The sequence below is a fragment of the Nelusetta ayraudi genome, unplaced genomic scaffold (genome assembly GCF_046127955.1).
Source record: "Nelusetta ayraudi isolate G7.1 ecotype Tasmania unplaced genomic scaffold, CSIRO-AGI_Nayr_v1 ptg000050l, whole genome shotgun sequence".
In the NCBI taxonomy this organism is placed as follows: Eukaryota; Metazoa; Chordata; class Actinopteri; order Tetraodontiformes; family Monacanthidae; genus Nelusetta; species Nelusetta ayraudi.
In genome coordinates, this window is record NW_027466100.1 from 2,229,463 (window position 1) to 2,255,000 (window position 25,538).

A 25,538-nucleotide genomic window follows, 5' to 3' on the forward strand; every position below is an offset into this window, starting at 1 on the left:
CATTACAACGATGTGAAGAACAGGAGACATTCTGCAAAAAAACGACAAAAACAGCATTTTCTTTTATCTGGTTTTATATTTAGAATAGTCTACACTGAGGTATTCAGTCTTATCATACATTACAGTGCAGTTTTTACTTTTCTCATCAAGTCCATGAAAAAAAGAACAATGAAGGAACACAGAACAATCTGTGTGATGTGGTGGCATCACAAATGTAACTCTAAATATAATCAATGATTTAATTTAGTTGTGCATTAGTTATTTATATTGAGTTATTGTTAGATGTTACAAACAAATTCCCCATTATCATCCTGGCACATGTATTAAAAGTAAACGTCTTGGAGTTTTCTAGATTAAAATGATAAAAATTAAGCATCAATCACTTTTTATGATTCACAATTTTTGAAAAGTTACTACGGCTGCCATGACTACCACCCCTTCCATTTACAAAGTGTGTTTAGCTGCTTGTATGCAGCTACATAGATTTGCTTCCTGTCAGGTGTCCATTCACCAGAACACGCCTGTGAGGTCTGGACAGGTACTAGTGATATAGTCTTGTACTAGACAAGCTGGGTGCGCTTTGTCAACGGCAGAGGGGACCTTCTCACTGTTACAATGAATCATAAAAAAATTATTCGGACACAATCATTTTAATCGTTTTGTTTATGTTGCTCTTTAAAATCAGGTCATCGAGGTGCTGAGACTGCAAATCAGAACAGGGACACAGTTCAAGGAGGAGAGCACAAAGATAAAACCTAATTAAAATATAAATAATAAGGTCAAAGACAAGAAAAAGAAAGACAACATCACCTAAAAGGCAGTTCTATAAACACTGGTGTTTGGAAGTGACTAGAAAGATGTGAGTGAGGCTGCGAGTCATATCTCCTCAAGCAGGTTGCTCCAAAGTCGAAGAAGTCAGGCAGAAAACGCTTTGTCAGTGTTAACTTTGGAGCAGCAAGCAGGGCCCAACCATCTAATGGTGCACGCCAGCTAAACCTCTGTCAGTAGTAGTACTGATCAGACAAAGCAGTCTTTAAATCAGTTTAGATCCACACAAGAAACTGATGGAGAAAAGCAGGAAGTGACAGTGGGAGATGATGTCCTCTTCTGAAACTATGAGGATACAAGGTGCTGCATTCTGAACCAGCTGGAGGTTGAAAAGTGATTTTCAGTCTATGCTACATAGGTCTGGGTTGCATTTATCCAGACTTGAGAATGTGTAGCTTTTTTCCAAAATGATAGTGGCCTCATCTTGAGTTTGATCTTGGAAAAGACTCTTAACAAGTTTTTTTTTTTTTTTTTGCATGTTCCTTAGAAGTTGTGGTCTGAATTGAAAACGACACTTAGAATTCCTGTTGAGGTTTTTATGTTATGTGACAGGGCCTGTGATTGACACTGATCTAATGACACAGTGATAAGTGGACCCTCAAAAGGAGAATGTGTATTTATTATTTGTGAATGGCAAAGGGCCTAAAACTGAACCTTGTGGTACACCACAGGCAGTGTGAGCTACAGAAGATGATGATAATGGTAATTAACAGCATAGATTCTGGAAAAAATACAAAGATAAAACCAACTTCAATCCCTCCCCCTGGGCAAAGGCTATATGACAATTATTTTACTATATAACCCAATATTACATTTGCACATATCCATTGTAAATTATGCTCATAGTTCCAGCCTGTACTGGATAACAGACATTTAATATGCACACATCCATTTATCTAGCAAATTCCTTATATTTCAATCTGCACATTATGCCCTTAACGCAATCTTATGTATGTCAAGCTTATTAAGTACAATAATATATTCACCTTTATAATATGTCCATAGCGCTGCCCTCATCCTGGACATACTTTTCATACAGTATAAACTGTGGACATGGTAAATGCAGTGTTTCTGGGGTCAGTGCAGGTTTTTTCTATTAGATGATCTGTCAGCTGCTTAGAGAAGGAACTTGGCTGCTTACAGAAGGACATATTCTCTGATGTGAAAGACAGAAAATATTTTCGCTGGTTATCAGACGTGAAGGTTAAACGCTGGGTGAAAACATCTGCTCTAAAACTTTAAATCTAAATAAGGCCTAAGCATAAACATTGTTTGAAAAAATATAAAGTGCTCCTCTATGGGTATCTTTGTTGATTCTTTTAACCTGTTTTCCAGGAGTCAAGTGGCATCCTGACGAACATGGTGTCATCGGCTTTGACTGCAGAAACAGGAAGTGGTAAGAATCCACACACCAATCCCTACCCCCACTCGTCGTTACAGCACCAGCCTGAGAGCGTAAACACAACTCTGAACGTTTTTTCAGGTACATTCAGGCGGCAACGTCCCCCAAAGATGTTGTGATTTTAGTGGATGTGAGTGGAAGCATGAAAGGCTTGAGGCTGACCATCGCCAGGCAAACTGTCTCCTCCATATTAGACACACTTGGAGACGACGACTTCTTCAACATCATCGCAGTAGGTTTTGGTTGATTCGCACTGTCACAGCTTGTTAAATAACACGACTAAATGTTGTATGTTTTTTTCACAGTATAATCAGGAAATCCACTACGTGGAGCCCTGTTTAAACGGCACTTTGGTCCGAGCGGACAGAACCAACAAAGATGTGAGTTGAGGTCATAAAAACCAAAAAAAACCCAAAAAGACGGGTATATGACCGGCTGCGTTCGGGTTGGATTTGTCTGATTGCATTAGTCCATTCAACCTGTGTTGTTATCTGTTAGCATTTCCGCGAACATCTGGACAAGCTGTTTGCCAAAGGGATCGGCCTGCTGGGCGAAGCGCTGGCTGAAGCATTCACAATCCTGAACGATGTAAGTTCCAGCGCAGTGACGCCGTGAGCGGGTGTCTGTGCCCCTTGTAATGAGGATGCTGTGCAAACATTCATCTTCCAAGCGCACCACGACGCACATCGACCAAATTGTTTTTTACTGTTTACTGATTAGGTGACACCACAGGGGGAGAATTGAGGGGGGTTCTCAAAAAATGATTCATGTATTTATTGATTCATTTGATGTAAAAAATAATGAATTTCTGCACCGCTGCCGTGGACGCCCTCTGTTTTCATCTCGCTGACGGAGTCCACTTGACCGAAACATTCGCGCAGCCTTCATTTTACAACCTGCATTCATTTTGTCAGTGGCAGAAAGTGTCCGAGCTCGACGCTCTGCGTGTTCTTCGCTAATTATAAAAAGTAGCACACTTGCAAGTGGATGTATTTGAGCATTTGGGAGGCGTGTTGCCCGTCGAAACGCTCCAGTGCCATCCCTGTCCCACCCTCCCGGCAGACGCATCTATTCTGAAGTGTGATTAATGGCTGTAATTAATGTCAATGATTAATAACATGGTTGATTGGAACACAAAGGAGATAAGGTCCAGGAGCTGGGCCGCACTCTTTTTTTTTTTTTTTTTTTTATCTCCCTGCTTTCAGAGCAGGGCTGGCAGTGCGGCAGACGCGGGGAGGGACAGTAGCTTCTACCTCTGCATTTGTCAGATTAATTAAAGCCCTGCAATGAATATGGTAATCAGTTAACCAGGAACAAACCAGCCTAAATTCACTGGTACGTTTCCAGCTGGGAAGTCTGCACACAGTCTGATCTCACATACACATCCACACACAGAGATATAGACAGTGTGCATGCTAAAAGCACTCAGCACTGAGATCATTAACTTGCATCACAAATAACTAGGATTGATTGGACTTTGTCTACGTTCATTACCGAATGATCAGAGGTATTGATTATATGTTATCATTAGCATGTGTCCACAAATGCCTTATTTACAAATGCTGATAATATATCCCAGTAAACATTTGGGGGAGGGGGGGGGGAGAAACTCGCCAAATTTGCAGAGCAAAATATATTTCAAAGGATGGAATATCTCACTGTACTTCAAAGCAGCGTTGGACGCAACCTCTGAAGGCGGCTGCTGCGGCTGAGGTGTTGAATGGTGCAAAGGCCGCAGACACAGACAATGCTAATGAAGAGCTTCTAGTAAAACCTGAAACAGATGAGCTGTCAGCTGTTAGAGCTGGACGGCTGGATCGATGGACGTCACACACGAGGAAGGTGCAAATAAGGACCAAAAGTGTTAACAGCTCTATGTTTGTCACTGTGACACCAAGCTGCCATCAAACTGTTTTGGAATAGTGTAATATTATGAAGATATGAAAATGATTCTGTAGGCAGAGTCACATGATTTTGGAGGAATCATATTTTAGAAATGAAAAATAAAATAAATATAAAAAGATTTAAGTGAACTTGATGCTGAGGTACAGCTTTTAGGCCCTAATTGGAGGAAATTGTGCGATATATTGTATATTGTCATCACAGCGACCTGACTTTCAGACATCTCTCCCAGTCTGTGTGTATGTGTGTGTGTGTGTGGAGTCTGTTGGCGGCCTGTGTGATCTTGGAAGCTGCACTGCTCAGCAGGTCTTATCTCACCATCGCGCCACCTCTCCCTCCGCATTCACTCCACTACAAGTCAATAAACAACTTAATTACCGCCATGCATCTTCGGCCATCCCGACGCCGCCGCGCTATTATTCCTCGGCTATTATTCGTAACTTATTGACCGATGGCGGCTGCGCTGAGGACACGTCAGATACCATCTTCTCGTGGCGGGAGCGGGCACTGTTTTCTCTGTCTGGCCGTCTGAGCTCCTCCCTCCTGCTGTATATTTTGACGCATCCGCCGTCTTTTTATTGCAGTTCAATCGGACTGGCCGCGGCAGCGTGTGCAGCCAGGCCATAATGCTCGTGACGGATGGCGCCACCGAAATGTACGACGACGTCTTTGAAAAGTACAACTGGCCCGAAAGGAAGGTTTGTCTCTCTTTTTGTGCGCCCTGCTCCTCTAGTTGTGTTGTGAGAACTTTGTTTTGTACTTCATAAACTAAGATCACTGATGTTGTGAGAATTTACAAATAATGGGCAATTTCAAGAGATTTGCTAGCAAAGTTGTAGTAAATCAGCCAAAAGTACGCTACGTGAACTTAAACGAGTTAATATTGATATTAGACACCAACGAGACGACAACAAAACAAACTACTTATTGAAAATAAATGTAAACAGATTATTTGCATTTGCTTTTGAGAAAATGTAACAGCAACACAATTGAACATGTTGGCTCAGCTGCTGCTCCAATGCGTCATGTGATTTACATTATAAATCATTATTAATTTATTTAATTTAACATTATTAATTATACCTTCTCCATCAGCCATGGTGGGTTTATCATGCTAGAGCTAACGGATCTCTGGGATCTCTGGCTTTAGAGCAGAGCCTGCTCTGTTGATTCTGAAGGCCTCGGGCAGATTTCATAGAACTTAACAACACAAGCTGGCTGAAATGTGATCAAATAAAAACTATACAATAATGTACAACACTATAAGCAGCATGTCGTAGTGGATCTAAAATAGTGTGAGCAGAATAGGCTATGAAGAATAGTTTTTACATATTTACAAAAAGATAGAGTGTCAAGGCCAGCAGAGAAGGCCGTGCTGGCCGCGCTGGCCCTGACGGTCCACCAGTAGGATTTATGAGGAGTGATCTTTTCACAGTGGAAAGAGGTTGACCTTGATTGGGAATAACAATGAGGAAGAATTTATTTTTTATGTATTTAAACCCACAATGACCCCAGTGGTAAAAGTAATCCCTGCACGTCATCACTGCCCACACTGCTACGATTTCCACCTTCTTCTGGACACAACTTTGGCTTTAAAATCTTTGCTCAGTGTCTACTTAGAAGATCTAAATGCAGAGACAGAACTACACTGCTGCGCCACTCACAAAGCAATTAAAAAAAAGAAGAAAAAAAAAAAACAGCTCAGAGGGGTCTTTTTCAATCCTATCATGCGTATGTGTGCTGGCAGGGTACAGGGCAGGATTTGGCAAGCAACCCCACCCCCCCACACACCCTCGGGGCAACTATATGGCAGGCATTCAGTGGTTTTCTATATGCCTTTATGCTTAGCAAAGCATCTGGAGCCAATGAGCCGTGCCGGCTGGGCAAAGTGTAGCAGCAGAGAGTCTGAAAGGACAGCGGAACATGCCATTATGGTAAACCGCAAAAACAGACCCCGACAAATTAACCTCAGAGTGTTTAATTGGCCCAAATCAACAATTAAAAAGATCACTTCGGGGGGGGGAAATAAAGGATGAGGCTCTTAATGCTCAGTGATTTTCCCAGGAGGAGGTAAGAAGGCGCAGGGAGCAGATAGAATCAGGACAGGAAGACAGAGCGCTTTGCATGTTTCCTTTAATCTTTCCATCCCTGAAAGTGACGTGTCCTCTGCACAGGTGCGAATATTCCCTTACCTGATCGGCCGAGAGTCTGCGTTCGCCGATAACCTCAAATGGATGGCCTGCGCCAACAAAGGTTTGGGACATTCTGATAAACACTTATCAAGACAGCGTGGTGTCAGTGCTGGAAGCGCTATGATGAGGCGCTGATGCCAAGTTGCCAAGTGCGTGCATGTGTGTGTGTGTGGCACGTCTGTCCACGTAGGGTGCGCTTGGATGTGTGCGTGCGTGTGTGTGTGTGTGTGTGTGTGTGTGTGTGCGTGTGCACTGGATGGGACTGTTTCTGCCAAGAGGCAATGAAGTGACGCTTTGGAAGAGGGGGGGTCGGAGGTCAAGCCGCTCTAATCCCTCTTCCTGTCAGAGTGTCTCCCCCTCGGCTGCTCACCGCTGATGGCTCCCACGTGTCGGCGCTGCAGATGAGTGCACACTGAGAGGGAAAGTGGCATCCTGGAAAAACGCAGCACAAAATGGCCACAAAGGGAAACGCACACGTGCGCACACACAGTCAGTGTTGGAATCCAGTTTTGTTTTGGTTTTGTTTGTTCTGATGGACAGAAGACGATTTTAATTTTATTAATCCTCCACTGATAGAGTGATAGCTACACTCTAACGCTGGCATCGCCAACCTTTATGAACCTGTGAACCTGTACCCTACTTCATGGGTACAGAGTCATGAAGGGTAATCAGTTTGCTACACTCTCTTGAAATAACACATCGTCTCAGTTAGCCTTGAGTCAAATGCGATTATTAATGATACTGATCTATGTGAAGATGCTGATCACGTTAATGAGTTCTCAATAATTATCAACAGGCTCAACAAGACTGTTTTTAGGCGACAGTCATCCTGCCAGCTGTTTTAGAGGAGTTAAAAAAAATGCATATTTTTGGGCTGCATGAGTTTTTTGGCTGCAGTACCTCGAGTTGCCACTGGGGGAAGAAAGAAATCGCTTTGCCGCCATATTGCCACTCCAGTATCCATTCCTTGATAATACACCCATGGTGGCGCCTTGCTGTTAACCACTCCACCGTGTTGGTCGTGTCCCCTCTTCAAGGGAACCATTCACTGATTCTTCTCAGGAGACTTTGCAACACAGCAGTGCAATGAGGTGTGCCTTCCTCACATCGCGCCTCCCGGAGTGACTCGCAGCTGTTTCAGCTGTACAGCGCTTGGTTCTCTCACTCCCGCTGCGTTGTCTCTTCGTTGCCGCGGCGCGTTGTTCATTTTCTGTCCCACGCAGCCAAATATGTGTCAGGCGGCTTGAAACTGGGTGGCAGAACAGTTTAAGGGAGCGACACCCCCAGCGGTACCAGCTCCATTGTAGTGCATATTCATTTGAACAGCCCAGAGATGGCAGCGACTTCCTTTGGCGTAAACATCAAAATCTGGATCTGGCTCTCGCAATCAGTCCCAACGCAAAACTGACCTAAATGTTTGCTGCCTTCTTCATCCTATTGGAGGATGAAAATATCCCGGTATCCCCGGACACTCAGCCAGCCCGACGCAAAAGTAAGGAAAATAAATAAATAAATAAATAAATAAATGAATAAATAAATATCTTTGCAGTAACTTCCTTTGTTTGTAGATGACGAGGCCCAGTGTGATTTAGTAGCATCTAATTAATATAAAAGAGCATAGTGCAAACAATGTTCCCATGTTTCTGATATCCCACATCATCTCACAACCTCACCTCTTTCTTACATCAGCTGTGATGTCAGAGTTGACGTCACTGAAATGCTGAACGAACTTACACTATGGGCCAGGGGTGACCAAACTTTTCCACGCCATGGTCTCCCAAACAGCATGAGCATCTCGCTGGGGGGCCTGTTTTGCAAACCAACACACACACACACACACACACACACACACACACACACACACACACACACACACACACACACACAATTTTCTGTGGGGGCCCTTGTGCCTCCTGGCAGGGTAGGCAACTCCATCAACCTAAGAATCGATCGAATTGATTATTTGCATTTTTTTTTTCCTATCTTCTCACCAATTTTATGTGGCACCCCCTCCCGTCCCCACTTTGAAAAACACTGCTTTGGGCTACTGTTGATATAACATAGCCGCCTACTTACAAGAGGACCTGCTCCTAATGTAAACTGAGGTCCTCATGAATGAAGACTCAACTGTTTTAGTGGCCAAAGATGTTCCTGTCACTACAGTGTGCTAAACATCACCGACTGATGACTGTGCTGATACGACCAAAACCATTTCCTTTCTGTTTTAAATGCTGCACATGTTGTGCTGGATAACTGGTTATACGGGATCCTAGAGAGGTCAGTTATATTCCACATCCTGGCACTCTGGGACTGTGGTTGACCTTCATGTCTTATCTCTGCATTCACCTTGTTGCTAGTTCACCGTTCCAAGGTTGCAAGGTTGCTTTACACCTGCATTAGAGTGGCTCAGGTTATCTCTGCAGCATGGGGCGCATGAGCCCTCCAGATTCTGTGCGCCTCATGCTGCATGCAGTGTTTTCCCTTAAATGTGCTTCACGCTGATCGAAACTGTACACGAGCAACATTGCGATTAGCCGTTTTGTGTTGTTGTTTTAAAGCAGTGACTGTTCTGCTAAAAAAACCAAAAAAAAACAAACAAACAAACAAAAAAAAACACAGTTTATGTACTTGACTTGGAGCAACAAAGGACCTCAGCTGTCAGGGAAAGTGATGGCACCCTGAGCCAGGACCTTCGCCAAGGCTTTGTTTAAGACCAAGGGGTTGAGTGATATCTGCACTGCAGCTCAGCGGTGGCTGGCTGCTCACGACGCATGTTCTATAGTGTGTGCTGTGCACTGGCTGAATTGCTTCAAAAGGAACAGAATGTTATGACGATATTTTAATTGCCCTGAGGGAGGAGAACAAGAACGCTGGAATGCAGCTGGATCACTGGCATTTCTACTCAGAAAAAGTCACATATCTATATATCTCTACAATACATACCATATATTTTAAAGTCGCAATCGGAATCTTTCAGTCTCTCCTAATATAACTAATCAGTGTCCTTCTGGTTGTGACATAAGACAGGTAAACGACTGCTACAAACTCTCTTATTAATTATTCAGGGAGTGATGATAAACATTGATGCTGCTAAAGAGATTAGCATAATCATTTTCCAAGATGGTAAAGAGATTAGCATCATCATTTTCCAAGACCAAGAACAGTAGCCAACTATTGTTGTAGAAAAGAACCTTTTATGTTATTCATGGCTTTCTCTGGCAAGAGTTTAGCTAATCTAGGCTGTGCATCGTCCTCAGCTGCAGGTACTTGGCTTTATTGGCAGAGCACCAATGGAATGTTACATATTTAATATTACTTAAATAATAGTTTGGGATATATTGCCGCTGTAGTTGACACAGATTGATGTGTTTCGCAGGGTACTTCAGTCAGATCTCCACTCTGGCAGACGTCCAGGAGAACGTGATGAGGTACCTTCACGTCATGAGCCGGCCCAAGGTGATCGACCACGAACACGACACAGTGTGGACGGAAGCCTACGTGGACAGCGCTGTGAGTGCGACTCTGCGCCGGTTCCCCTGCGACGCCCCCGTTCGTCGCCCCTGCATGTTTTTGTAATGTGATGTGGACCCCATGCCAACACGCTAAGTGCACCATCATGCTTTCTGCGCCGGCGGCGTGCGGTGACAGGCGCTCCCCGTGCACATTACAATGCAGATAATTAAATTGTAATGAGGTGCTGATGCCCCCTCACAGCGTCATATTTAGTCGTGTCATTTTCTTCACTGTACAGTTGCTGCAACATGTGCGTCTCGGCCTCCTCATCGTCGCTCTTCCTCATGCTGCTGGACTGATGACTTATTATGAGCTTCATTAATCTGCATGGATGTCCCCCCCCCCCCCCCCCCCGCCCCCCCACCGTGTACATCTGTGTCTGCTGCATGGATGCACAGTGTAAAAACGCAGTGGATAATTCAAACCTTATGTGTCTCTTCTCCCGTTGAAGCTTTCCCAGGCTTATAAGGTAAATATTGATAGAAAGATCTCTCAGTTGATGTCGTTTGTTTTTATTTTTTAGCGTCTGACAGAAGATGGTGGTCAGGTTACACAGCCTGAGTCGCTGTGGGTGGTTTTCTCTCAAACGCAGTTGGATTTTTTATTATTATTATTATTGTTTATTTAAAAGGGACAGTGCAATATTAAAGTACAAGTAAATATGCCAGAATTAGCCAGAGGCTATTTTCCATCTGTAGTAGAAATAACACAATACAATGACAAATACAAACAAATGAAAAAAATGCAAAAAATTGATAAAACGATAAAAGAATTTGACAACTGACACTAACAAAGTAGCAAAGAACACTAAGCGCATACATTAAAAAAAACAAGTGCTGACAGATCTGTGTTTTTTTAGCCACTTTTTTTTATTATTTTTTTAAGCTTGATTATAAAATAATTCAACGTGTTACAGGATTAGCTTCTCATTGTGCTGCAACCATTCCTCGGGAGTTTAAAGCGGGCAGAGCTTCGTTTCTCACTTGTGCCGACGCACGAGAGCAGCGCTCGTTGTGCTTTTCGCCAGTGCGGAGACCATGAGAGGGTGCCCACTGAAGCACACACACACACACACACACACACAAACATGCACACACACAGGCACGCAGGCTCACACACACAGGCGTACACAAAGAGAGGTTGGGAGATTGTCCTCTGGAGTGTGTAGCGAGCTCTTGTATCGGAGCCTCAGACACACCATTCATCATTCTGTGGATCGTTGCTTTTTATCTCCTAAAGCCCATAATAAAACTGACACTGGAGGAGGGGGAGGGGGGCATGGGTAGGTTAGCCGTCTGTAGGTTTACCTGCGTGCGTGTGTGTGTGCGCGCACGCTGAAGCAGCCCTCAATAGTCCAGTTTCCGGTTCCATTGTGTGTAATGATGAATTTAAGGAGCCACCATCCTTCATTTTGTCAAGATAGCGAGGAGACACACACATACAGCAGACACACACACACACACACACACACACACACACACACACACACACACACACACACACACAACTGGTTTTCCAGCTGGTTTGCTTCTTACACATGCACGTGTACAGATGAAGCAGCACACGGAGTCGCAGAATTACACAGAATTAGTGGCGTCACAACATCAAGAGAAGAAGAAGAGACGCCCGTTTCGTCTGTGTGTGTGTGTGTGTGTGTGTGTGTGTGTGTGTGTGTGTGTGTAAACGCTTTGTTTACTACGCAATCACGTTAATGCATGCAAATCTCCTCTTGCTCTCTGCCTTTCGAAACCCTGCGAAACGCCTCTCCAGCTCCAGAAACCATATCAGCAAACAACAGATGGCAGCGAGCAGACACCACTCGATGCTCAAGATAACGTCGGCTTGTGAAATACAGGAGAAAAAAAAAAAAAACGATCCTGCAGTAGTTTTTCCCTACTTCTATACTTATTGTCCACAAAAACACAGATTTCTGCTTCGTATGTACACCTGCATTTCCTTCTTGGTTCAGTGTTGGTGACACTGGAGGCAGATCAGGATGTGCAGGGACCTGGTTTGTTTTGGTCAGCACGCAGCAACAAAACTCACAGCATCTTGCACTGAAATTGTGTAACGCGTTGCCCCTTTACTTCAGAGTGGATTTATCTGTGGACACCCGCCCACAAAATTATAGAGGCTTTTATGGAAGAAATTCTCATCTTCTATGTATTGTCATAACATTAACATTTAAAAAAAAAAAAAAAAAAAAGCACAACTAACTGGACAACTACATTGGAGTTAGGATTGTTTTTTTTTTTTGTTTTTTAATTTAAGATTTTGACGAGTGACTTTGATGCCACCCCTGATGTGACTGTACTACAAAAAAAAAAAAAGAATCCTTCTAATATTTTTGTTTTTTCCCCCAGATGAATGAGAAATCTGGTCCGAGTCTGATGACCACAGTCGCCATGCCCGTATTCAGCACAAAGAATGAAACCGTATGTGGCTGAGTAGAACAAAGTCAAGTATTGCTGTATTGTGTATGAACATGGTTGAGCTTATGATAAACATTTAATAAAGTTTAATAATCAATGATTTTTCTGACTGAAATCCTACTATTTTAAATTAAACATGTCCAGCATACATAAATGTCACCTCTTTTGGAGTGCTGGACTGTTTAGCCAAGCAGAAGTGTCAGTTTTGACCTAAACTTGTGCGTGTTTGTTTGTGAATCTTGTCATGCAGAAGAACCAGGGTATTCTGTTGGGGGTTGTCGGAACAGACATCCCTCTGAAAGAGCTGATGAAGCTCATCCCAAAACATATGGTACAATCAGCTGCTCCTCTGCTGCTCTCACTTTAAATGCTTGTGTGTGTTTTTTTTTTTTTTTTTCAATGCTCCTCTTATTTTTGTTTTTTTTTGCTTATGGTAGAAAAGAAACAACCGTCTCCCTCATGTGTCTCATTTTGTGTCTCCAGCTGGGAATCCATGGGTACACCTTCGCTATCACAAACAACGGCTACATCCTGACGCACCCAGACCTCAGACCTTTGGTAATCCACTCTCCAAACACGCACAGTTTTATTTTTCCTCCACATTCCCTTTTCTATACCCTGCTTCTGTTTCTTTATTTTATTTTTTGTCCGCACAAACTGATGCATAACCGACATCCCTGCTAACGAGTACGCAAAGAGACGAGCCTGGTCGGGAGGTGCGGCGATGGCCTCGTATAGTCTGTAATCCCCACCTTTTCCTTTGATGTATGCATGCAGGGATAAAGGCCACTCATAGGGCTGGCTGGCCTGAGATTTCCCAGAGGTAACTTAACACTCGCTGGCAGAGACCATAGCCACTCGGCCCGGAACCGCTGGTTCCTCAGGAGCTCTGGCTGCGCTAGTGGATCTGTGTGTGCCAGTGTTAGTGCTATCCCTCTCTGTGCAACTGTGTGTGTGTGTGTGTGTGTAACAGTCTGTGCTGGTTTTCCTGTAAACGTCTCTTTGTGGCTAAACTGTGCTGTGGTTGTAGTGGTAGACTTCCTTGTTTTTCGTCAACCACCGAGCGTGTTTGGTTTGACTGTCGCGTACGTTTGAGCCATGTACTTGTGAGTGGATGCAGATTAGTGACTTAGGAATCATGGATACATTTCCAAACCAAGCTTTGATTTAGAGGGCGCAACAAGCCTCAGAGAAAGAAGGGAGCACAAAACCCCCAAATATTTATTACCTTGATGCCAAAAAAAAATTGGATTTGTGTAAAATGTTAAAGAACTTGGAAGGTAGGAAGTTGCAAATCTATTAGTGACCTGTATTCAACAAAAAAGAAAAATGATTTTTTCATGGATGACTTATTATTCTGTATTCATTTATTGCATTTATGTATTGTATGTATAGGTTTGTTTTAATACATTATTAAATACAAATGCATGCATATTTTTATTGCATTTGGATGGACAAAGCACTTCAGTCTTATTCTGCTGCAGTAATCATTGATTTTTGATTTTTGAACTCAGTTGCTGAATTTTCAGAGGGACCCCACCCCCTCCCTCCTATATATATATATATATATATATATATATATATGTATGTATGTATATGTATATATATATATACTTCTTATTTATCATAAACCTTTAAGTTCTGTTCTGATTATGTTAAGGATTGTGCTGGGTTAAATCCTGAAATTATCCTGATACATCTCACCATCTCAGTTGTTAAACGTGACATTTGAAACTAATTGAATTGCATGATATGTTGAGAAGGAACTGCAATTTCTTTTTTTCATTCTGAGTCGTTTGACATTTTACACGGTCCAAATCTTTTTTTGGAATCAAGGGAGTGATGCTGAGCCCATTCATTTTAATATTATATGTCACATGCTGATTTCACAGTTTGCTGGGGTTACACCGTAGAGTAGATAGATGAATGGAATTAAATGTCAGTGTGGCAAAGAGAGCATTAAATTGGATGTATTGTGTTGTTGTGTGCAGTACCAGGATGGTCAGAAGAGGAGGAAGCCCAACTACAGCAGCGTGGATCTCTCTGAGGTGGAGTGGGAAGACAAAGACGATATTGTACGTTGACACCCCAGCAGCTCAGTGACATTTCTGGAGTCATTTTCAACAATAACTGCAATTTCAGACTCTATACACTTTATACACTGAAAAATCACCCTTATTCAACATTCACGGTAATTTTCAAGTTGTGTTTACATTTTTTGCAGATATATATCAAAATCAAAGCGCATGTAAATGACTTTATTGATATTTTGGAGTTGGTAATCAGTGACTGCAAGTCGATAGCAGGGTGAAAGACCCAATTTGAAATTGTAATGTTTATTTATTGTTCAGCTCTTTTTTTCGTAGTGCTTTTTACTACTTTTATTAGTCTATTGACATCTGCCTTTATCTTTACTTCCAAACACAGTGACATTTGCTTAACCCAGATTCTTTCATTCAAATTAGTGCTAGTGCTTACATATTAGTAAGTATTCAAAAGTATGTGTGCTGATGGTCATGTACGCACACCACCACCGCAATGACACGAGCGCGTTCCACTTTTTCAGCTGCGTAATGCGATGGTGAACCGGAGAACAGGGACTTTCTCCATGGAGGTGAAGAAGACGGTGGACAGAGGGGTGAGGCTGCTTCAACGGCTCCAGCGTCTCCCTGTCGGACGAGGGCTTGTCTCCAACTCTTGCGCCTCTTCTTCTCTTGCAGAGGCGCGTTCTGAAGATGCACAACGACTACTACTACACTGACATCAAAGGGACACCATTCAGGTGGAGCTCTCGCTGCAGTCCTTGAATGCATGTCGGGTCACGACTTGGCGAAAGCGGGGAAACCGGTGGAGTCGCCCATGTAGCCCTTCTTCTCTTTGTCTTCCCGTTTTCCTCTAGTGTGGGAGTGGCTCTCTCCAGAGGTCACGGGAAGTACTTCTTCAGGGGAAATGTGACCGTCGACTCCGGTACGTCTTCCTCGAAAAGCCAAAATACAGTTGCGTGTGTTTTCAGTGCGCGCTGCATTGTTTTCGGAAGTGTATTGTCGGAGTCGTTGCAGGCTGGCACTGCTGAAGCGTGACTGACTTGTGTTTTTCAGGCCTCCGTGATCTGGAACAGCCAGATGTCGCCCTGGCAGATGAATGGTGAGGCTGGGGTTGTGGAAGTGGGCAGTCATGCATTATGTGGGTTATTCCTCCCTGTGTTCATCGGGGAAGGGCGAATTAGTGTTGCTGTTATTTGACCACAGGACTTACTGCAACACCGAGGAGCAGCACGAGCACCGGCACCTGACCCAGATTCAGGCCATCAAGCTCTTCATGACGGGCCGCAGACCGCACCTCAACTGTGAGGCCCAGCTGAGGGACTCTCTTTGATTTATCACGAGTCCCGAAACAAAGTGAAGTTTGGCTCTCTGGTCGTGCTGAATGCCCCTATTAACTGTGTACAGGCGACAGAGAGCTGATCAAGGAGGTGCTGTTTGACGCTGTGGTCACTGCTCCACTGGAGGCCTACTGGACAGGACTGGCACTCAACAAGTCGGAGTAGGAACATTTGCCGATCATAATGCAAAGGCCATGTTGTTATGACGGTGTAAGATGAAGTTGTTAGCACCGGCATTGACTAAAGGCTTTGCAACCACAGAAACACCCCAAGGCTCCATTTGTACGAGTGCTGCTTTTATCAGCTATTCTTTAAATACACCTTACAGATAATAGTGTGAGGTCAAAAGGCCAAGTCTGAAGTACAAAAACATGTTTTATCGTTGAGGATGTTTTTATGTGAAGCCATGCTGGGCAGCGTGGAGGTCCAGTTGGTGTCAGTGTAGTCACCTGACAGTAGTGTTTCTCAAAGTGGGTGGCGCAGAGTCCTGTCAGGAGAGGTGCGAAACATGAGGTGGGGTTTGCTGTTGTTTATTTGCACAACATAAATGACCAAGAGAAAAGTGAAAAGAATGTTAACATCGTAAGGAGTTTATACAAGAATTTTATTTGTAAACCCAAGTGAGGCTCAAATTGATGTGTGGAAATGCTGTTTGGAACCATCAGGAACTCAGACAAAGGGGTGGAGATCACCTTCCTGGGTACACGCACCGGCCTGTCGAGGACCAAGCTCTTTGTACCGGCCGATCAGCTCTCTAATCAGTGAGTGCCGTTCATCATCAGCATCATCGCCATCATCATCAGCTTGGCAGCTGTCGCTGTGCTCGATGAGTCTGATGGCCGTTGCTGCTGTGCGTGATTCCTCAGAGACTTCCTGACGGCGGAGGACAAGGAGGGCGTCTTCAACGCCGATCACTTCCCTCTGTGGTACAAGAGAGCAGCCGAGCAGGTTCCCGGCACCTTCGTCTACTCCATCCCCTTCAGCACCGGTAGGCAACAAGACCGCAGCCCTGAACAAACTCCACCAGTGCAGGCAAAATGCTCCGATTCCCCCCCACCCCCACCGCCACTCGATTGTCTGCATCCTGAATCTCTCTGCGAGTACCTTCAGTTATTGAGCCATGCGCCGTATAAAGTGTTTTGGATAGCTCACTGGTTGCATTGATGAGAGTTGCCGATTGCCTCCGCCGTTTGCTGCCGCACTCATCACTTCACTGCAGTCAGGCGGACCGGCGTTTGCTCCTCTGGCCCGAGAAAGAGAATTCCAGCACCATTTCACAGGACTTTTACAGCCTCTCCTGTGTTAATGACGAGGCCAGCCGCTCTTAAAGCGAAATGTCCAATCACAGAAGCTATCTCAGGATTACGAGAGTCATCTGGCTCCAGAAAACACTTCTGCTGGGCTTTATTACCGTGACCTAAGCGCTTCTACTGCAGTTTCTTTGAGGCAGGCAGCACAGCCAAGGAAAGGGCGCCCCCCAGTGATCAGAAGGGAATCTGAACAAACTTATTTTTTATTTCCAGCTTTGGAAAATAACAGCGTGGTTTTGGCCAGCACAGCCATTCAGCTCAAGGATGACAGGAAGTCTCCCATTGTTGCAGGTAAACGATGGTTTCGTCATCTCAACATCTGACGACATGGATCTGCACCTTAACGTCTTTTCTCATGCTTTTTTTTTTTTCCATCCTTTGGGTTCAGCTGTTGGTATCCAGATGAAGCTCGAGTTCTTCCAGAGGAAGTTCTGGACTGCTTGCAGACAGGTAACTAACAAACAAGCACCTGCTTGATGGAAACAAAATATGAAATCACTCAACTGTGTGAGAGCCAAGCTACTTGTGTTTTGTGTACAGTGCACCGCTCTGGACGGGAAGTGCAGCATCAGTTGCGATAACCAGGTGAGAAAAGTCCCAGACTTTCTAGTTTTCTCATCATGCTCTGGTCCACTTGCATTGACAGTTCGCCCCTTTAACCCTTTTGGCAGGATATCAACTGCTACCTCATCGACAACAACGGTTTCATCCTCGTCACAGAGGAGCAATCTCAGGTAACCCGTGACTGTGTGGAAGGCGTCACACTCACTCACTCTCCAGAGCAGAATGTCCCTCAACCATTTTAAGATGTGTTGTGATCGTCCAATGAAATGTCAGATATCCATAACATGTATTTATGAACTACAGAAAATAGAAAATATTGCATTATGTTGGCCAACACACTCAGTCATTTAAGTAATGAAGAAAACTGACAGACCCTATTCAACTGAACTAACATATATAATGTAATTATACCATCACTTCCCTGCAAAATAAATGGTTTATCTTATTTATTTATTCACTAAAGTTTGCTGATTAATCTCATAATACTTTATGTACATACAGTGTGTGCTTTAAATACATTAAGGCTATATTTTAACAATTGGACGTATTTGATGTTTAGATGATACGTCTCTTTCATAAGTTGTTTAAAGGTACAGCTAGCCTTTAAAAAAAAAAAGTTATTTCATTTTTTGTAATTTTTCAGTTGATAACTGTTATTTTGTCAGCTCACTGTCTGTATGCTTTAATAAAATGTATCAATCAAACTTCTCCCTCAGACAGGGCTTTTCTTCGGAGAGGTGGAGGGTGCAGTCATGAACAAGCTCCTTCAAATGGGCTCTTTTAAAAGGTGAGTAACCTGACTTTACTTTTGTTTTAAAGCACGTACTGTAAAATTGAAGTCGCTTTAAATAACCCTGCCTTTAATCTTTATCTCAGGATCACGCTGTATGATTATCAGGCCCTTTGTAAAGAGTATGCCGGGAGCAGCGACAGTGCACGAGCTTTATCAGATGTAAGTTGGACGGCACCTTAAATGTCAGCTGATAGATTTGAGAATAGAGATGTAATTGGAGGTTTCCTTGGGGAACACCCACAAAGATACTCATCTCTGAGTCGATTATCAAGCTGCAAAGCCTCATGAAAGTGTCTGCTGTTGAAGCAACATTTTAAAAAAAAACAAGAATCCTTCTAACAGTTTGACTTTCTCTCTCATTCAGCCCTTCTCCGTCGTCAAGTGGCTCCTGACTGAACTGGTTATGTAAGAATGACACAATTATTCTAACAATGTTGCGTACACATTTTGCACATAATTTTTTAACATGGTAAAGTTTTGAAAAAAAACAAAAAAAAACAGTGTTTATTTGTTAATAGTAATTCCCAATATGTACAATGCACCACACAACAATGTGTTGTATCTAAAAACATTAAATAATTAAACGTGTGCACGTGTTTCCAGCTGTGAAAAAATCACTAAAATAAATAACTTTCCTGCTTTCATTCACCAATAATAATCTCGATCTTGATGTTTATGCTTGAGTCTACATTACTACTATATTCTGGGTAATGCTTTGTTTTGTTTGTTTTCAGTTTCCTGCTAGAATTTAACCTGTACAGCTGGTGGAATGTGGATCACACTGTCAAAGGTAAGTTTTGATGACGGGCAACTTTTTAAAACTTCAGTACAGGCAACATTCAGTACTGCATTTTCAGGAGTGAACTGAGTGTAAATACTGAACGCCAGATGGGGGCAGTGTAACCTACTACAACTTCACACATCGCTGCTAACAGTTTAAAGAGAAGATGGTGTCTTCTTTAAACTGTAACACTTTTAACTGAAGTGCAATGACAGCCTGCAGGGATATTATTTTATCATAATTTTTAATACCTGGTACTGAAGGGAGGTCATTGCACGCCTCCCATTTCACCAGTTTCATGGTATTGGCCGACTTGTATTTCTGATCAAGTATACAACAGTAATTTATTTACATTTCCATAAAAGCCCATACAGAGACATCAGGAAACCAGAAAGAAGTATTCAGCTTCCTATTTATAACCAGAGTCACTGGGCTGCATGTTGCTTGCTGTGAACTCAAGACATCGTCTCTGCGCTTCTGATTATTTCTGTCCTCTCAACATGCAGCTCAAAGATCTCGAGGTAAAACCATGATGGTTCCGTGTGACACAGAGTATCCAGCCTTTGTCTCCGAACGCACCATCAAAGAAACCACAGGCAACATTGACTGCGAGGGCTGTGTTAGGTATCGGATTATAGTGCCTCTTAAAATACCTCGACCTTTCAGCAGGCCCCACGCTCAAGCTTCTGCCTCTGTGTTGCTGCAGGTCTTTTGTCATACAGCAGATTCCCAGCAGCAACCTCTTCATGGTGGTTGTGGACAATAAGTGTGACTGCAGCAGTGCCCCGCTGGTTACTATGGATCCCATAGAGATCATGTATATCCTTTCTAGAAAGACTGCATTATCAGTGATCTGATATCTATCTATCTATCTATCTATCTATCTATCTATCTAACTAGCTAAAACTGAATCACCCGACTCTTCAGTATCATTGTATCTGGCTTTGTGTTTTCTGTATCATGTTGCAGGTCCAGGAAGGTTAAGTTAAAGCAACTGGACTGGTTTTGCTATGTTTTACTATGCTTCAAGATAGCAAAACCAGTCGAGTTGCCTCAACTTGACCTTCAAATTCAAATTCTACCCTTTATGTTTTCAGTTATGATGAACCTGTGAATCAGTGCCTCGATGTAGCGTTTTCTGCCTTGACACCTTTGAACACAACGAGTCACTTAAATGTGACCGGCTGAAGTTCCAGAAGGACAGAAAGAAGCCTGAGTCATGTCATCCCTTCCACCCTGATGTAAGATCCTGAGTGTTTGTGCCAGAGCTACAGTTTTAGAACTTTCCCCTGAGTCAGAATAATTCTCTCAATTAGTTTTTCTTTTCTTTTTTTGAGTAGCCTCATAGTGAGTTTGATTGGAGTCATGAAAAAAATAGTAAGAAACCAGCTTTTGCCCTGCCACTGCACTGCCCTGCACTGCCATTAAACAAAATATATACAGCAAATTTAAATTTCTTCATGATATCATGAATGTACTTGTAAATTTAGTATGCATAGTTATATACAGTATATCTGCCCTGCAGGAAAACGCCATGGAGTGCGGTTCAGCGACTCGTCTGTCCAGCGCTTTCACGGCAGCTCTCCTCCCTTTGATCGCCGCGAGCGTCAGCAGGTGACCATCGGCACGACTGGCAGACATCAGTGTGGACTGAAACAACAAGTGGACGCTTCTAAACCTATAGAGAACACACCCAATCCGAAATGAATTTGCTCTCACCTCTGCAGCAGGGAGTGCTCCATGGAAACAAACAAACAAACAAAAAAATCAATACCTGTAGTACTGAGACCCTAACCCATTAATGCCGTGAAGATAATTTGGTGCGCTGCAGCAAATCAAAATGAGAAGAATGGAGGAACGTCAGACAATATGCGTATTGTCTTGAATGTGTGTTATAAATGAGACGCACTGTGTGCTGAAATGAATGGATGAGCAAATCCTTTGTTCAAAGGATGAAAACAGTAAATACGATGGTGTCTTTGTTGTGGAATAAAAAAAACCCTGAGGTTCAGAGTACAGAATGCAAAAACTAACGTGCAATGTTGTCACGTGAAAGTGCTACAGAGCGGTCTATACTTTTAGCATTAGCATTTAGCATTTCTGTTTTGTGTTCTTCCAATATTTTATTTCGTTTCTTAAATTACTTTCCAATGGCAGTAATAATGAGGCTTGCATAGAACAAAAACTAACAGCAACAAGCGAAGAGAACTTGCTTTATTCTGCCAGTTTCTCCTTGTTATAAAGCAGAAGATGTCAGACAAGCCAAATATGCATGATGAAAGCAGAATGTTCCATCAATATATCCTACCATGTTTTGTCAAGGTGATATTCATACTCTCAAATACATGTTTATGGAGCTGATGAATTCATTAAAGTGATATTTTCCTCCCCTATACTGCGTGTGCGTGTGTGTGTGTGTGTGTGTGTGTGTGTGTGTGTGTGTTTCCAGAATGTATATTAGAAATTAATTGATTTTTTTATTTTTTTTATTTTTTAGAAGCAATGAAGATAAGGTCAGTGAAAACACAGATGACTAAATCATACATTTTATCTAGTCTGACTAAAACTGTTAACTGTAAGTATTTTCATGGTGCATCATGGAGGATTCATTTAAAAGTGGCTTTAAGGACAGACAGAATTAGTTTCTTGTATTAACGGCAGTACAGTAAATGAGGGTCAAGACAAAAGAGCAGTCAACAAGAAAAAAATAAGAGTCAACGTTTGTGTCACGGTATAACAGGAAAGACAGCAAGTGACTGGCAGACAGCAAACTGAACAATAGTTGGGCTGACAGAAGTTTGCAGGAACATCAGTCATGTAAGAAGCTTTAGTATGAGCAGGATGCTTTTTTTCAGTTGCACTCGTGTGCAAGTTGTTGCTTTCAAAAGTGTGTTGCAGTGGACTGAAAACACAGGGAAAGGAAGTGTGAAGTGTGAAGTGTGAAGTGAAGCAAGACAACAAACAGGAAAACCTCAAAACTAAAGCAGAAAAACTCCCATTACGAACAATCAGTAATAGCATTAAAATCAACTCAAAACTGTTTGCTGTACAATTGAGTAAAAACAATGCAACACAAGTTTGATGTGGCATGACAACAGAGTTGGGCCTTTGTATTCTTCTACGACACCTTGTTCCATCTTACTCTGAGGAAGACAAGAAGCAGCTGTCAGTGTTCATTAAAAAAAACAACAACAAAAAAACGCACATCAGTAATGGCAATCTGTCAATATCGTCTTTATTGGTACCTTTGGTCAAAAAATCTGTCTGAGAGAGAGCAAGAAGGATGATATAAAGTTGCACAGGTGGTAATTCCATTTTCCATCTTGCTGAGGGCTAACACTGCTATAACTGACTACTGATTAGAGCCTTCATAGCCATCAATCAATGTTCAAAAAAATATAATACACAGAAACACCAAGAAAAATGTTTCATCACCATTATTATTGTTATTATTATTATTATTATTATTATTATTATTATTATTATTATTATTATTATTATTATTATTGATAGTACCAGTAATAGTATGTTAGAATTGGCACCCAATATAAACAGAAACCCACAGTAACAAGAAAAAAGAGAAACTAGAAATAGACATTCTTACCTGCTATTGTTAACACCTGGTTTGTACGGCCAATGTTCTGCATGCACCTATAGTCATCTGCAAAAGGGGAGATGCTGTAAACCTTTCTGCTCTCCAATGCTACAATTAATATAGGCATTGTAATATAATACCTGAATACTTAAAGATGGCAATGCTTTGTTCCCTATAAAGAAATGAAATGAAATGAAAAATGTAGAAAGTGTCAGTCAGTGGCAGGGTGAGCTGCAGTGTTATAATCACTGATTACTGAAAAAAAAAAAAAATGTTTCTACATGTTTCTACTTACAACGTATCTGTGCCTAATGTGGCCACTTCTGTCTTCCAACTGACGGGATGACAAATACATTTTTTTAAATGATGATTATACTTACACTGATATTAGTGCTGAGCACATATTCACAGTGATGGATTATTGTTACCTTTGGTCAAAACATTTGTCTGAAAGAGAGCAAGAAGAACATTATCAAAGTTGCACAGACGGATGTATTTAGTTGTAATAATATTTTACATTTTTCCATCATTAAAATACACACACATATATATGTATATATATATATATATATATATATATATATAAATATATATATATATATATATATATATATATATATATATATATATATACATATATATATATATATATATACATATATATATATATATATATATAAATATATATATATACATATATATATATATATATATATACATATATATATATATATATACATATATATATATATACATATATATACATATATATATATATATATATATATATATACATATATATACATATATATATATATATATATATACATATATATACATATATATATATATACATATATATATATATATATATATATATATATATATATATATATATATATATATATATATACATATATATATATATAAATATATATATATATATACATATATATATATACATGTATATATAAGGCCACAGTTTAGGGGCTCCTCCCTTCACAGTGTATAAATAACATTGAGGAGCAGACACAGACGGAGGTGGCTGACACCTCAGTGTGACTGACTCTGTCTCTGAGATGGTCCGAGGATTCACTGTCAGTGTGGGTGCAGCTTCAACAGGACCTGAAGGAAGAACACACATCTTTGGTTTTGTTCTGTTTTTAAACTGCAGAATCAACTCAAACTACAGAGAACTAACTCTTACATTTTAAATATCTGAACATTCAGCCATTCTGCACTCTGCACTCACCCTTTAAAAAGGTTAAATTCACAATTTACTCACTCTGTATGTACATGGACTGCGCGCTACTGTGTAGAGAAGGAGAATATACATCTCTCTTCCTCACAGTGTAGAAACAGTTGACTTTAACCTCAACAGGTGAACTTTGACCTGTCTTGACCAGAAACTCAGTTAGTAAAATTGGAAAAAAAATTTAAATAGTAATTGTACTTTTCCCTCAACAGTTGGAAAGATCAAAATTATATTAAGATCAAAACCTGGCGCCTTACATCACATTGTATATTGTGCATTCAAACCACTCTGCACTCTCCACTCATTCTTGCAATAAACAAATAAATAGTCATTAACTGACAGAAGTTTTACTCACTCTGTGTATAGATGGACACCATGTTACTGTATGAAGAATGTTATTAGAATATTTTTTGGAACACAGAACTAAAAATAAAGAAAAAGCTGGGATTGACAGTGAGGCTAAACAATAATATAGCAAGGCTGTAAGAAATAGAATTTATTAACAATTTCAGATAATCTAACAAAGGTTAAACTTACACATGAGGATAAGCAATGGATAAGCAATGCACTGAGTGAGAGCCACTCTAAGTTAGTCAGAGAGAAGAGAGGTGTTAGGAGGTGTTACGACTTTGATGAGTTTAATGAAAAAAACGTGGCTGTTGTGGACAATGATTTAATTTCATCACATACTGTCACTAACATAGTTTGTTACATTTTAACGTTAAATCTCTTGCAGAAGTGTTGGCAGATTTTTATTGACAAGAGTCAGTGGTCTTGTGAGCTGATCTCATATGGCAGATGTTTATCTCCATGAGTTGAACAGAATATTTGCAGTGGTTATATTGTGAAGCTCTTAGGTTGGTATGTGGAATCCTCTTGACTGCAGTGTACGAGTTTACAGTTACAAGTTAAAAAATGATTTACACAACTTGGTCGAGCACATTTTGTAATGTTTCTATAGATGCATCACTTCTGGTTATGGTTTGAAATGTTCTCAGAGTATTGCACCACACTCTCTTTAACCCTCCTGTTATGTTGCGGGTCAAATTGACCCGGGAACATCATTGCTGTTCTTCACAAACGAACATAACAGGAGGGTTAAATAGACTTGACAATGGGAGTGAGACGAAATGCACCAAACCAGCAGATGATGTGCGGCACCGCTTGTAGAACCTGTAGAGTTGTATCTAAGACACATTCAGATTCATACTTAAAACATATTTTATTGATACACTGAGTTGAAACAAGAAAGGGCAGAAATGTGACATCCAAAATTATTAGCCACCTGGTCCTTAATAGTCAATAGTGCACCCTTTCTGAACCACAACTGAACACAACCTCTTTGAGTCGTTCTTTACTTGGTAGACACAGGTCTCCTGAGAGATTTTGGGCCAGTATTCCATTGGAAATTGTTCCAGCTGGTCCAAAGTGCATGGTTTCCAAGAATTGGATATTCACTTTGAGAACCCACCACAGAGGTCTGGGTTTGGTGTGGGCCACTCCAAGACCTCAGTTTTGGTATTGTTCAGGAACTGTTGGACTCATTTCAAAGTATGCTTTGAGATATTGTCTTGTTGGAAGACCAAGCA

General features: G+C 41.5%; 1 protein-coding gene across 1 annotated transcript in view; it reads left to right on the forward strand.

The window, feature by feature from the left end:
* The window catches only part of cacna2d3 (calcium channel, voltage dependent, alpha2/delta subunit 3), a 34,210-nt gene extending 12,718 nt beyond the window's left edge, over positions 1–21,492 (forward strand). Inside the window, exons 8-39 of the mRNA XM_076037314.1 lie at positions 2,164–2,224; positions 2,312–2,462; positions 2,536–2,610; positions 2,729–2,818; positions 4,717–4,830; positions 6,307–6,385; positions 9,701–9,834; positions 10,289–10,306; positions 12,201–12,272; positions 12,520–12,600; positions 12,753–12,827; positions 14,261–14,344; positions 14,836–14,907; positions 14,990–15,051; positions 15,169–15,236; positions 15,368–15,413; positions 15,518–15,615; positions 15,719–15,812; positions 16,317–16,412; positions 16,518–16,639; positions 17,175–17,252; positions 17,350–17,411; positions 17,502–17,546; positions 17,633–17,695; positions 18,242–18,312; positions 18,402–18,477; positions 18,683–18,723; positions 19,053–19,108; positions 19,606–19,723; positions 19,806–19,918; positions 20,258–20,340; positions 20,625–21,492. Of these exons, the coding sequence (XP_075893429.1) occupies positions 2,164–2,224; positions 2,312–2,462; positions 2,536–2,610; positions 2,729–2,818; positions 4,717–4,830; positions 6,307–6,385; positions 9,701–9,834; positions 10,289–10,306; positions 12,201–12,272; positions 12,520–12,600; positions 12,753–12,827; positions 14,261–14,344; positions 14,836–14,907; positions 14,990–15,051; positions 15,169–15,236; positions 15,368–15,413; positions 15,518–15,615; positions 15,719–15,812; positions 16,317–16,412; positions 16,518–16,639; positions 17,175–17,252; positions 17,350–17,411; positions 17,502–17,546; positions 17,633–17,695; positions 18,242–18,312; positions 18,402–18,477; positions 18,683–18,723; positions 19,053–19,108; positions 19,606–19,723; positions 19,806–19,918; positions 20,258–20,340; positions 20,625–20,717 (2,591 nt within the window). The 3' untranslated portion in view covers positions 20,718–21,492. The remainder of the gene's footprint in view (positions 1–2,163; positions 2,225–2,311; positions 2,463–2,535; positions 2,611–2,728; positions 2,819–4,716; positions 4,831–6,306; positions 6,386–9,700; positions 9,835–10,288; positions 10,307–12,200; positions 12,273–12,519; positions 12,601–12,752; positions 12,828–14,260; positions 14,345–14,835; positions 14,908–14,989; positions 15,052–15,168; positions 15,237–15,367; positions 15,414–15,517; positions 15,616–15,718; positions 15,813–16,316; positions 16,413–16,517; positions 16,640–17,174; positions 17,253–17,349; positions 17,412–17,501; positions 17,547–17,632; positions 17,696–18,241; positions 18,313–18,401; positions 18,478–18,682; positions 18,724–19,052; positions 19,109–19,605; positions 19,724–19,805; positions 19,919–20,257; positions 20,341–20,624) is intronic.
* The last annotated feature ends 4,046 nt before the right edge of the window (positions 21,493–25,538 follow it).